Source organism: Aptenodytes patagonicus, chromosome 1 (assembly GCF_965638725.1).
Source record: "Aptenodytes patagonicus chromosome 1, bAptPat1.pri.cur, whole genome shotgun sequence".
NCBI lineage: Eukaryota > Metazoa > Chordata > Aves > Sphenisciformes > Spheniscidae > Aptenodytes > Aptenodytes patagonicus.
Window position 1 is genome coordinate 178,536,727 of NC_134949.1, and position 14,046 is coordinate 178,550,772.

Genomic DNA, 14,046 nt, shown 5'->3' on the forward strand with positions numbered 1-14,046 from the left:
AGCATCACTGCAGTTAAGGGGGGGGGGGGGGGGAACCAAACTTAGAAATTGCTGGGTGGGTTATTTATTAACTACAGCCAACAGGCAGTAGGGCAGCCTTCTGCCTGTCCTTGCAGGGCACGTAACAAGTGCACAGAGAAAGGAGAAGGGGCATGGAAGTGGAAAGGATATGCTAAGTAGAGAAAATACAGATGGTAAAAGTACCCTTGGAAGTATAAAGGAAAAAAGATAAGGATCCTGGGATGGTGGAAAAGAACAACATACATAGGACAAACAATACACTGGACTCCACTGCTTCTCGGTAGCTTGCACATATGCTAATCATGTTTTAGCAGGATTAGAATTTTTTTTTTTCTTCCTTATTGAGAGAGATCTATTTCCATACCTTCTCTTCAAAAGTCCGGGAAACAATAGTAATTTCATGAGATGAACTTTTTGTTCAAGTGAACAATGCAATCAACCACACAGGAGGGACTAATGCAGAGTGTTATGGGAAAACATTCTCAAAAAGTGGAAAAGAGATTAAAAGCTTTCTGATGTTAGGATAGCACGTTAATAAGACCACTTTTCCTCACCTGTTGTCATCGTTCAAAGGGAGGGAGGCGGACCCAGAAAGAGTAGGGTGTTGAAACCAGGTTAGAAGGTGTTGCAGGATGAGGACAGCGTCCATGCTCGAGGTGGGGCAGCAAAGTGAAAGCCTGGAGACAACCTCCTCTCCATAAGAGGACTGGAAGTGTGAGTGATGGATCACTTCTGAAATGCATTAATAGAATCGCAGGCTACTGGAATCATATTCGAGATGCCCATCTTCCTGTGGTGTCCACATCAATAAAAGTAGATGACAAAACTAAAGAAATTACATTCATGCCAGTTGCTCGAATAAAATGGAATTTTCTCTCCCCACCTCCCCTCCCCCAGCTGTTTTTGCCCCAAACTTCAAAGCCTTTTTTGCATTCATACAAAATCTGTTTACAGTCAACTTCACTGCAATACTGGAGCTTCCCCCCCGCCCCGACTAGGACACAAAGCAAAGCTGGCCAGGTGTCTCTAAACCACAGAGCCAGCTGCTCCTAACCAAGCTCACAGGAAATAGCAAGGAAAATATGCAGCATTTGACACATCTGGAATAGATTGCAGAGTCTTTGAAAACAGCGTCCCAATTCCCTTCCTCCTGCTGATGAGATTTCAGGCTACCAAACTGCTGCATCGACTATAGAGGATTAGATAACATGTGTACACTTTTAACCCTACATATTCTTTCTGTCCAAATGAGAATTTTTCCAGGCTAGTCCAGAAAAAAAAAACCAAACCACAACAAAACCAAGTATCTGTATGAAGCTTTCTGTAAAATACAGTGGAGCAAACGGAAATAATTCAATCAGAAGACTTGTACTTTATTTGGGAAAATTGATATAGTTGGAAAATAGTACTAGCTGATATTGGTAAACACAGAAAATGAATCAATATTGCATGCTTTGCACAGTTATATTAACTCATTAAAAGAAATGTCCTTACAGGTTGTTGCCATAAAACATGAGATGAGAACGGGAAGTGTAGAGAGGATTGGTTAGTACCTATTTTGCCAAGAAACTTCTCTGTAATTCCATGTTGACACAAATATTGCAGTGTGCATTTTCCAATGCGAAGTACAAAAAACCCAAAAAGCGTAAGTCATAATTAGCAAAACAAAGCCATGTTTTATTATCCGCTTCTTTTTCATATGGACAATGAACGCAAAAGAACACAGAAACAAACAGATAAGTTTAGAAGGAAATCCCAATCGGATATTGAACATAATACTTAATTTTTATTCTTTCCATAAAAAGCTGGGCAGTGGAGGTGCCCCTAAAGTTTTAGTCACTTTCAGTATCTCTGAAAGATTAAGAAAATGAATAATGTGACCAGTTTACATATGTATATTTTAAACATTCATTATAGATACAAAACTGAATACAGCACTAGCTTAAAACAACATAAACCTCACTGGTTTTAATGTTAGTAATAAAAAGGCAGAATTCTAATATAAAAAGAAAAACTGGAGGAAAGTATTTGTATTTTTTTTCCTCAAAGGTGCAACCAACAACCAATGTATTTTTGCAACTGAGATTCCAGTTGTACAAAGGACTGAGAGATCTATTCTCCTACTTAAGGAGAAGCATAAATTTCACAATCTTTAAAGGAAACCACACATGCATGAACTGTAGACAGTACCCCTTAAAGAGATGATATTTGTAAGAAAGTAATGGTATATCTTAAAGGAATACTGGGAGAGGTGCAACACACATTTTCTACTTTCAGAGCTTTGAAAGTAAGATTTTTTTTTTTTTTTTTTTACCCCCTTCATAGATTATTTCCAAATTACCTTACATTTAAATTAGTTTATTCTTAGGAAATGGCAAAGTATTTATTCTAAACAAGCACTGTAAGATAGCTATATGAATTTTTGAGAAGCCCTCAGGGTTGTTGTTGTATTTACACTGAACTCAAGACTTCTTAAACAGAGCCAGTGTTATAACCCAGGGAATACATTTGCGATACTCTGTTTCAGGAACAAAGGTGCACCTACGAGGATCCAGCTGCATAACCAAGGACTAAAGATGTAAGGCTGTCCATCCCTGCTAACATGAACAAACTCTGTCTTCTAATGGGATCATGCATATGAATAACGACTTTCAGGCTCAAGCCCAAACCAGCTAATAATAATAATAATAATTCATGTGAGGAAAGTTAGGATGAGACAAACAATTCAATGCCTTTACCTCCAAAATTACATCTAATAGTAACTATACCCTTAATAGCCAATTAACAAGAAATATGTAGGTAGCTCTAAGATTAAACAAAATTTAGAGAATATGCTGTTACAAAATATATTTTGACATATTTCCTAAGAAGCAATTCAAACAGTCATTTACGCAGAGTTATTTACAGGGGACTCAAAGTGGAGTATCGGTTTTAAACAAACCAGTATATTGGTTTGAATTTGATAAAATATTGGCGAATACAAGTTCGTGACAACAAGGAACTTTGGGGTTTAGTAAACTTAAAAGTGTTCTACACAATCATTAGATGAATCTAAATTATATAAAAAACTGTCTGAACTGGTTAATCTGAATCATTGAATGCATTTCATTGCACTCAAAGTTCAGACCAACAAGTCAGTGGTACATACACACTGTGAAACAAGTTACCACTTAAATCTTTCAGATACAACAAGCACAGATTAACTGAGTCTGACTGTACCTAATCTATACTAACAGATAGTTTGTTCTTAGTTCAATACTATCTTTTTAATAAGCACATATGCAAATGTGCTAGAACAAAAGGCAGCAATTATAAATATTTACTAGAATGACCAGAACTGGTATTCGATTATAAACCATCCTGTCATTTGTTTTTGAAGCCGTTATCTTCACTAATTTGTCTTCTGGTTTTAGTAGTCTTCTATCCTATCAACTTGGAGGGTTACAGATCATCTGGAAGTTTCACTCTGGTATAGGAAAGGAATGTCTGTTCGATGCAGTCTGGAGATAAAGAAAGAGTTGTACTTCAGTGCATCGCAGTGATTCACTAGAAGTAGCGTTGCTAACTGATGTTAAACCTAGAAGCAGCAACAAAACAGCCTTTTTACCCCCCCACGTCAGGATGGAAGAAAAATGCGAAAACTTACAGTTATTGTGTTATCATTTCAAAAGAACACCTGAGAATATTTTGTAACTGTAGAGGTAATACTTGTTATTTATTAAAACTAATAGTCGCTGTAGAGGAAGTTACCTGTCTGTGCAAGAACAAGGGTAGTTAAGTGTGATAGCAGTTAATTTGAACTTCTTGTTTCAATACTGAAAATGCTTCAAAAAAAAAAAAAATTTATGTGTCCAGCTCTCTAAACACTCCACAGACCTTATCAGCCCATACATCTCAGTCATGCTTACAGGTAAAGGAAAAATTCAAAGCCACTGAACTCAGACAGGACAACTCATTAATTTCAGTTAATGCTGAATTAAATAGTGTTTTGTCCCAAAGCAGAATTTTAACTGCAGGAGAGCAAAGAATCCCAGACCACATTATCCTACACTCATTATTCTCTTCAAACTACAGTTTTCAAATACCAATTAGTCCTAACGATTATTTTTGAAATAGTATTTTTGAACTTTATTGCACTGAAAGCTAACAGATATTTTCAGTCTCGTCTCTACAAATTTTGGTGTTCTGAAGAGGTTACCACACTACTAAGAAAAGGAGTGATATGTAACTATTGTAAAAAGGAAACGCTGCCATGTAGATGCCAATTTAGGTTGGTTACTAAAAGGCAACATACACCTTAGTTATTTAACTTTAACTTACCACATAATTTTGACAAAATGGCACATTACAAAGAAATATTATGTTAAGAGTTATTTTAACAGATTTCTTCCATGATCAAGGACTATACAGTATAGCACAGATACTTATCATTAGCTGTTTTTACATGTATATCACTGTCTTATATAAAAGGAACCGTGTTTTTTTAGGCAAATACTGTCTCAGTTTTTTTCAGGCTTCAATAATGTGTTGCTGGTTACTTCATATTGATCCTGTGACCAATCTTGGAGAAAAGTTATGAAAACGTGCTTTATTACAGCAAACATAGACATAGCTTCTCAGTTAAGTCAAAATACAGTATTTAAGCATTTTAAGTAAACTGCAGAGTAGTGAAAATGCTAGGCTTAAATTTATCTTGTCATGCAGTTTAAGTGAAAAAAGTTGAACACAAACAGAGACTCCTGGTTTAAGTTCCATAGCGAAGTCCAATAGATCCACCTAACGGATAAAAAGTATGAAGAACAACAACAACAAAAGAGTGGATGTGTGCCACACTGATTAGTCAGCTACCTGAAGGACATACAAAGCACATTGTTGCATACACAATAATCATACTTGTACATGACCGTCTTAATCCAGTCATGTAAAGAAAGACAATACTCATCTATTGTTTGCATGTTCAGACCCATGTCAAATCAGATTTAATATGCAGGCAGATTAGTGCTTCCTAACTTGCTGACAACAGGTTGACTACTAAAGCCAGTTTTCTAACACAAAGGACAGTATCCTGACAGGCAGCAGATACTGCTACTTGCTTAGGAAAACAACAGGTTCCTCTTCGTTTCTGTTACTGAACAGTAGTTCCAGGGAGGACTGGAGGCAACAAGGATGCATTATTTACTTTCAAATTTCATGACTTCAAGAGACTTCAGATATTTCCAAGTCCATGTAGAATATATACAACATTAATGACAGATGTTAAAAAAATCATGCAACTTCTGTTTTGTGACAGAAGTTTGATTATTTATTTTTAATGTAAGTATTTCATTCTCCTCAGTTTTCCTGGGAGAGATAATCTTATCACTAAAAGTTGCTTACCTTCAGTACAAGAAAAAAAATCTTGTTCTGTGAGCAGCTGCCATGCTTTCAGACATATTTCTGACTTTAAGATAATTAACAAAGCCTCGAAAGAACAGGAGGAGTCCTGAAAGTGTAGAAAATGCACAAAATGAAGTATATCAACCTACGTACACGCTATCCCACATTATTCTTATTAAAATATTTTTTAAAAATCTAGATTATAGTAAGTAAAGCGAGGTCTTTATGCATAATTCACAAATTCAACAAGCACGTCTTCTGCTTTTATCTTGTGATATTAGGATATAGCCTTATGGAAGGCTTTTCAGAAATTTTACACTCATTCTGGGTTCAAGTATCATCTGCTAAAAAGACTGCATGAGAGAACTTAAAAAGAAGGGGGGGAAAGACAAGAATACATGCTGCACATTCTTTTCAAGTAGAATTCTTAAAAAAAGTTCCTACTGTGTTAGATGACTATCTGAACCACAAAACGTACAAGATAAACGTACTGAAAATGAAAAGAGGGAAAAAAAAAAAAAGACAGACAGTACAGATTGCTCTAGCAACAAGCCAATAATAAATTAGAGTAGATTATGGCTTGAGATTTAACCATGCAGGAAAATGCACCTGTCCAAGAGGAGGAAGACCAACAGTCGATTCAAAGAAAATTACTCAACATGTGTTATGATTACTTTTTTCCCCCGTCAACTCCACATTTCAAATTATTTTAAAATATTTAACTGCATTTGAAAGAATATTTCAGTTCTGATAAGAGGAACAAGAGATACAGAATAGTCACACAGAAGTTACAGTTGCAACAATGGAAATCACTAACATGATGTTGTCAACATCATTTTATCAATTCAGAGATTCACTGGACATCTGAACAAACCAACCCAGAAAAACACATCATTGCAGAGTGGACACAGTTCTTTGGTCCATTTTCCTCCATTAAGTAAACTTCAACAGATTAGTTCATTCATCAGTTGGATCAGAGAGAATCCAACACAGATAAACCAATCTGCCCAAAGACTTGCGGAGGGTGTGTGGGTGGGTGGTGGGTGTCGAAATCTGAATTCCATGTCCAGTGGAGAGAAACACGAGCCTAGAGAGCAATTCTCCTCATTTAATGAACACACAGGTACCTTGAAGATATATGCTTATGTGTATATATACACATATATACATTAAGATTCCAAAGGTTCAAACGAAAAACTAAACTGAAGCTTAACAAGTTTAGCAAAGGATTTCATCCTTTTCATCATCTTACGTCCTAATAAACAATCTCTATGGTTACATTGATATTTTGCTATGTGACGCACTTTTTCTTCCTGCTCTCCAGGTTGAGACTGATTTTTTTTTTTTCCTATGCTCATTTCTTCTCTAAGTTCTTTTTACTTGTAAATTCTTATTTTATTTACTTTCTTTTTGCTTTTTTAAAACCAAAGCCTCATTAGGACACACACAAAAAAAACCCCAAACACAGAGAATGCTCTGCTAACCACTGGAACTTTGACCTAAGCCAGACACATTTCTGTAATTAAGGTGAATTCTGCACAGAGAAGAAAGCACTAAGATCTGGATCAAAAGTCTACTACAAAAGCTGTTACCCAGACATTACCAGAGATAGTCCCACGTTCAACTGAAAAGCAGCTGAAACAGCAAAAGGTGGGCAGGCAGCTCTTCAGGTGCCTGAAAGCATACTTTCTGCATTACACATGTTGGAAAACCAGTCCAAGTTCAACCCATATTTTATATTTCTCTGTTCAGGGAAGAAAAAAACCCAACACTTGGCATTGTGTTCTTCAAAAAGAAACACTGGCTAACATTCAAATTTAAAAATTAGAATTGTCTCTCTCAAATTTGTTCACTGTACACAACCGCTCCTCGGAAGTAAACCACTTCACTTTTCTGTGAAGCGTGAACAGTTTTTTCCAGACATTGAAAGGGAAAGGAGCAGAAACAGGTGAACACCAGAAGAGGGGAGAAGATGGCAACAGGTGGGCTCAAGTATGTCAAAGGACTACGCAAAAAAAAGAATGCAACTCAGTTCATTCACTTCTGAAGAGATGCAGGATATGCTACTTCGCGTGCTCTAACGGGAAAGTTGTCCGAAACAATGAAACACAGATCTGGTTGGCAGAGCTCCCATGACTTGATAATACTCCTCCATGTCCTGCTAAGTAGCTCTGTTGGGTTAAATCCTTCTATGGTGTTCTAGCAATCTCAGTATATCCACTTTATCAGTTTAAAAACACTGCTGGCGTATTTCATGCAAAACATTCGTAAGACAAGGGAACGCTGACTGCTGGATGCATACTGCATGCCTCACAGTGCCTTTTATTCCAAGGCGTATTATAAACTTTGTTGAGTTAAAGAAAAAAAAAAACAAAACAACCTTCGAACAGTTAAGGCTGAAGATAAGGCTTTCCTAAATCTAAGTGAGCTAACTTCTGAACAAGTGCTGCAAAAGACTAGGAAAAAGAGGAACTACAAATGCACAGCTTTTTCCATAGACACAGTGGGGGAAAGTGGTAGGGGAAGAACACGCTATTTTCATCCAAGTGAAAACAACATCAAACCCCAATTTCAGGCACCACAAGGGTTTGTTTTAGTTAAAGGTTTATCTGGAGATGTTTGTACCTGTAAAGTCATTTCACTTGCTACTTAAATGCAATCACCTCAAGCAGAATATGAAAGCGTCCAAGGGACTGGTGCTGTGATGCGTTAAACATCTGCAGTTTCTATGTATCTCAAGCAACCAAGTGCATAACAGTAGAGCAAGCGGGGTATTAAGAACTCTGATGAATGCCCTCGAACTTTACTAAAAGGCAGATAGAGAAAGTTTTAGGTAACATCGTTTAAGGTTTCTGGCATTTCTTGTGAGATAAATAGCGAGTCACAAACAGGATCTCAGTGTTAGTTCGGGGCGGGGGGGGGGGGGGGGGCGGCGGCGGCGACGCGGGGGGGGCCAGGTTTTGTGGGTTTTTTTTTTAATTTCCTCAACATTTCATCCTAACATTTGCTGTTAGCCATTTGAGTCAATTGACTTAAAGGGAAGAGTGCCACCTACTGAACCAGGAACAGTTTACTATGCTTCCAGAGCTAGAAAATAAAACGGATAGTAGCATCCACTTCTGTAAAAGAAAATCATTCCAGATTCCATATTCAAATTACAAAATCCACAGTAGGAAAAAAGGTATAGTGGTTGGGGTTTGGTATATCCTAAATAAAAACAGACAGAAGAGCAGAATTTGATGCGTCTAAGACTTCGAACATGGGCAGACAGACCTCTTAAGAGAAAGCTGACATCATGGGAGCACTGTGATCAGAAAGCATGAAGCCACTCTCTTGTCCGACTGAGAAACTACTGATGCAGTATGCATTTCAAAGGACTAGGAAAGGACATTTCGTGACCTATGTACAAGACAGCAGACTCCACCTTCCTAGGATCAGTCACACTTCTTAAAATTTAGTACTTGACATACAGGTTTATACGTGTAAGTACTCGGTATCACTCACTTTTCAATATGTTCTCCACATAAAGCCGAAGTTTCATTACACAGTTCTGCACCCCTAGATCAGTAGAAGCAGCTTAAAAAGCACAAGTTACAAGTCTCAGGTATGTACATAATTACATATGTAGGACAAAATTTTTTGAGCTGAAGGTTATTTGAATAGTCCGCAGTTCACACAATAACACCACTATGGTAACCAATAACCTCGTGAATACTATGGAAATAAAAACAACACACGAAACTACCAGCAGCTAAAGAAAAACACATAACTAAACATGTTACAGAACTCTTACTTACAATGACATGATTCATCTTTAAGTACTTCCACATCAAAACAGAAATGTTTTCAATTGCCACTTACCAAGTACAAGAAATATCCACCAAAGCCAGTACTGTCCATTGAAATATCCAGTAAAGTAATCTGAAAACTGAAATTCATACACGAGGCTTAGCTGCAGTAAGACAGATGACTAAGACACATTTAACGCACTATGCAAATACAGAAAACACAGAGGAAAAAGCAAATTTAAATAAAAGTAATATATTCAACTAAAAAGCAAAACTGGTATTTGTGCAGCAGTTTAATATACAAATAACACTTCCAGTATCAGTTGGTCTGTGGCAAAGTTATTTTAAAACCTCTAAAAAAAAAAAAATATGTGTGTGTGTAAAAAAAAAAACCTAACCAAACTTCTATTACTTGCCAAAATCATCTGACATTTTCTATTATAATGAATCACCACTTGTCAATTTTCCTCCCCCCCCCCCAATGCCTGCCATCCCAAACACATTACAGCAGCCTGCTGCTTTAGATATTAACACCAAAAGCCACATTAGTTTAATCTTATCAGACAGGGATGTTCTGCTGACCCCTCAAAAGAAGAGCTTTTGACCTTCTGTATACCCCCTACTGTTAATCGCTGCCAAGAATACCAGCCCCATAAAGACCCCCAACTCATTAAAGTCTTTTCATTTTCAAACCAGCATTCAGTTCCCAGCAGTGAGCTGAACGCAGCTAAATGAACCTTGAAGTGGCATTTCAACTGTTCCTGTTAGTGACCATGGTAGACAGTTTTGTCCTCCCTGTGATGTGGGAGGCAGCTGGAGGGCAGGGTGTGATGGTATCGGAGACAGGTATCTGTGCCTTCACCAGACTCCAGACTGCATGCTTCACTGATAAAAAGGCTAATCAAATGTCTCCAAAACTCACATAAGAAGTAGGAATGGGGAGATGTGTAAAAAGTTGCCAGAAGGAATAAAATAACCTATTTAGTAGCTCTGCACACTTTTTGTACACTTCCCATCCTACTATCATTCAGTATGTTTACTGCATCCTGCCACAGTGCTTCTCATTTGCCACTTCTAGGACATTTCAGTAGTATCAAGCAAGAAAACACGTAATTCAGTTTACTCTTTAAAAAAAAAAAAAAAAGAAGAAAAGATACTGGGCCACATACGCAACCAGATAAAAATCCAAGACATTTAAAGAGCTCTAGATATAGTTCTTTTTTTCTTCAAGTAACTGTGCAGAGATCCACATGTTTTCTCCAGAATAAAGCCAGATCATGTGAATTCTTTAAAGGTTTAATCCTGTACTGTATTCATTTCTGTGGGCAATCCAAGAAAAAAATATCACGAAACAGAATTGCTAAGTTGAACTAAAGAACTGGTACTTACATTATCCTTATATAAATACCAGCATTTCTATGATTCAGCAGAGTAAGCATTTCTATGATTCGGCAGAGTAAGCATTTCATATTTTGACACTTCACTAAAATATCAAATGAATATTCGATTCCCAGGAAGTTGACAACATTATTAATCCCATCTCACTTGATAGTCAGTATTTTGAATTCCCTAAACATATATGCCAATACACTTTTTTTAAAGTTACAACTTCATTTAATTGGAAAGGTTTACTAAAACCAGCAATCAAATACTGGCCTATGTGTGTTACTCTCACACTTTCTTTAGGCAGAAGCATGGTTGCAGAATTTCCCCAACAGAAAAATTGTGCTTTTGTTCTCCCCCCCTCCCCAGTAAACACGGATACAGAGAGAGCATATGTGAACTTGGACTGTTTAGACACTATAAAGTTTTGTACTACTGACCCTGAGTGAGAAAGGGCAGCACAAGCCTTCAGAGGAGCTTGAAACAAAAGAACAGAACAATCTTGTGCACACACGCGTGCTTGTGTCTCACCATTAAAACAAACCTTATGAGCTTTCTGCTGTTGTCTCTAAGAAAGGGAGACAACACAGGAAGATGATAATCTTCACTATGAACCCCCCCCCGAGGTCTTGGAATTGGTCAGCTCTAATATTTTACAATCAGTAACAGATTGTATACAAGAATTTAAATATAGTCTAGAACACAGTAATTCTTCAAGGAAGTTCAGCATATATTAATTTTGTGTTTGTTATGAGCACATTTTCAAGCAGACGGGAATAATAAAACTGACACAATGAGCAAGTTCTGCCCTCTGTTTGGTATGCCTCAAGGGAAGTTGAAAATATCCTCAACGAATGCATAGTTGAAAAATTCATGTCTTCTTGCTCCCTTAAGATAAATTCCATCCCAAACCCTGAATTCCAACTAAATACTCCAGAATCACATCTGGTCCAGTAGCATTCCCCTGCCCTGAAGAAGCAAAAAAGAAAAGCAAAACCAAAATCACCCTCAGCTCTAAGAAGGATGCAGGACATGTCCAGGAAGGACCATGCAATCTCTTCTCTCTACAATCCTTGTACTATCGTGCTAAGACCAAATCAAGTTAAGTTCCTAGCACAGACACAGGAGAGGGGGAAAAAAAAAAAAAAAAAATTATTCAGAGTTGGCAGGGCATAAAAGATGACTAAGTTATCCAAGAGCTCTTTCTTCATTAGACAGGATGAGATTTTAAATGTTGTGTCTAACAGACATGTAGAATTCAAGGAGAATTCTTTCTATTCAGAAAGAATCATTACATTTCATCTAGCATCCACTTAGTCAGCTAAGTAACTTCCATTTGGCTAACGTACCTTTCTGAAAGGTATCTAGTCTTGCAGTGAAAATATCAAGAAATTGAGCATCTATGATGCTAAAAATGTGACTAACTTCATATTCAATTTTTACTTGATTCAGTAGGTATCTTACAAGGAATAGAATCAGATACAGGGAAGAAATGTTTTCTGATCCATTCCTCCCCCCCCCCCCCCCGCCCCCCGCCCCCGATAGGCTGAGTCATTTATAAATCTTTCATATAGGACATTACAATACCAGTGTCATTTTAGGTACTTGCTCCACTTCTTCTGTATGCTTTTAAATATTTGTACAAAGAATGAGTCATTCTGCATTTATTTTAGTGGAAGATAAATGTAAAATGCTGTGTCAGATAAAAATAGATTAAGCTTCATCATTAGTAAGCACGTATGAATATATAGCAAGTAAATTCTCTACTAAAGTGGAAGTCAGAGAAAGTTCTAGGCACTCTGTTAAGCACTAGACTTTAACATACTGAATTTTAATTCCGTTATTATATATCCTTGAATAAATTGTTATGGTTTGGTTCTACAAACAAAGTCTGTACAGTGTGAATCAAGAAACATACCCGTACAATGAGAATCCATTTGATCAGGGACAGACCAAATCCACAGATTGCACCATACCTTCCAGCTATGGTATTTGTTATACAGAAGGATAAACAAAATCCAATCCAGTTGAAAATAAATGCCACTATAAAATAAAAGAAACAGTAGCTTCTGTTAATCTGTATAGCTAAGCAAACAGACTTAACACTAATTTCACTTTTAAACTAATAAGGACATGCTTACACAGTCAGTAATTCCCTTCCGGTAATTCAGGCTTTCAGAGATTGACTTTGAACCCAGACATTCCCCATGGTATAGTCACTTAATAACAAAGCAAATGGTAAACAGGCTGGAACCTACTACTTTAAACAAGAGAAAATTCCAACATAAAAGAAAGTATTACATTGCTACAGAATCTAACCAGGTGACACTAGATGTGAAGGGTAAATGCAAACAAAGGACTATAACATACAAGACTTGCATTAAAACAAAGAAAAAACCTTACTACACTTTTATAACCAAAAATATAGTTATATGCACACATACGTGCATGTATCAAGGCTGCATATTCAGCTTTATCCAGTTTGGATCGAACAGAATAAAAGTATCCGCTCTTGCTCTGTAAACATAGTATAGAAATGAAGATAAGTTGAGAAGCTGATGTTTCAATTGGTTACTGTCTTCTCTTTTAGATCTATATTCAAGCATAAGATATAAGAAGCCTTGGAAGTTTTACATAGAAGCTTAAGAAATCAAGAAACAAAAAGGACATTGAGCATAACTACTGCTGTTACTTCAATTAACGCTTTTACATAACTCCCAGTAGTTTTTAAAGTTTCATATCTGCATATGTACTTGGCAAATCAACATCATCACCTGTATTGAATTCAGTTTGCGTGCATTAGGTCAAAGTGTGGGAATTCCCAATTAGGTGATGTCCCACCTTTGGGAGTAAGTGAGGGCAACTAATGAGAAAACCATCAAACAGAATAGCTGGGGGAGCTGGTGGAAGAAGGCAATTCAGGAGTTCTGGAGAGGACAAGACAGTGGAAAATTGAAAACAGTTGGGAAGCCCACAATAAACACAAAAACCACTGAAGAGGCAAGCAGGAATGGAAGGGGGGCAGAGGGGAACAAAACCCCTGCACACAAGTCCTTAATGTTTTAAATCCCCAAACTTAGGGGAAAAAAACAAAACCCACAAAATTCAGACATTAAATCACCACAGAAAAAAAAAAGTCTGTCTTTTCAGTAAAAGTTTGAACACTTATAGCAAAACATTAGGAACAGAAAATTGTTCAATAGCTTTCTTAAATAAAAGTCAGTTTGGGAGGATTATCTATAAACAACCACTTTTTTTGTAATTTAAAACCTTGTTACAACTCCTCCAACAATCCACATGAAGATGCAATGATTTGTCCACAAATGCAAAATTAATCTGTAAAACTGCAGTGGGATTCCATGAACTGTAAAGAAATTGAAGTTCCAAGAGAAGTTTTGGAAGACTTTACATCCACACAGTCATTTTGTACAAGTGAGAAAACATCTTGCCTCGGACAGAGCCAGAGGTAACAGATGGT

General features: G+C 37.0%; 1 protein-coding gene across 2 annotated transcripts in view; it reads right to left on the reverse strand.

Moving 5' to 3' along the window:
- Positions 1-1,370: 1,370 nt before the first annotated feature.
- The window catches only part of NDFIP2 (Nedd4 family interacting protein 2), a 52,657-nt gene continuing 39,981 nt past the window's right edge, over positions 1,371-14,046 (reverse strand). For both annotated transcript variants that reach the window (XM_076362317.1, XM_076362308.1), the window contains 4 exons: positions 12,487-12,611; positions 9,259-9,325; positions 5,398-5,503; positions 1,371-3,521 (listed from right to left, as the gene is read on the reverse strand). In XM_076362317.1, coding sequence (XP_076218432.1) covers positions 5,400-5,503; positions 9,259-9,325; positions 12,487-12,611 — 296 coding nt within the window. In that variant the 3' untranslated portion in view covers positions 1,371-3,521; positions 5,398-5,399. The remainder of the gene's footprint in view (positions 3,522-5,397; positions 5,504-9,258; positions 9,326-12,486; positions 12,612-14,046) is intronic.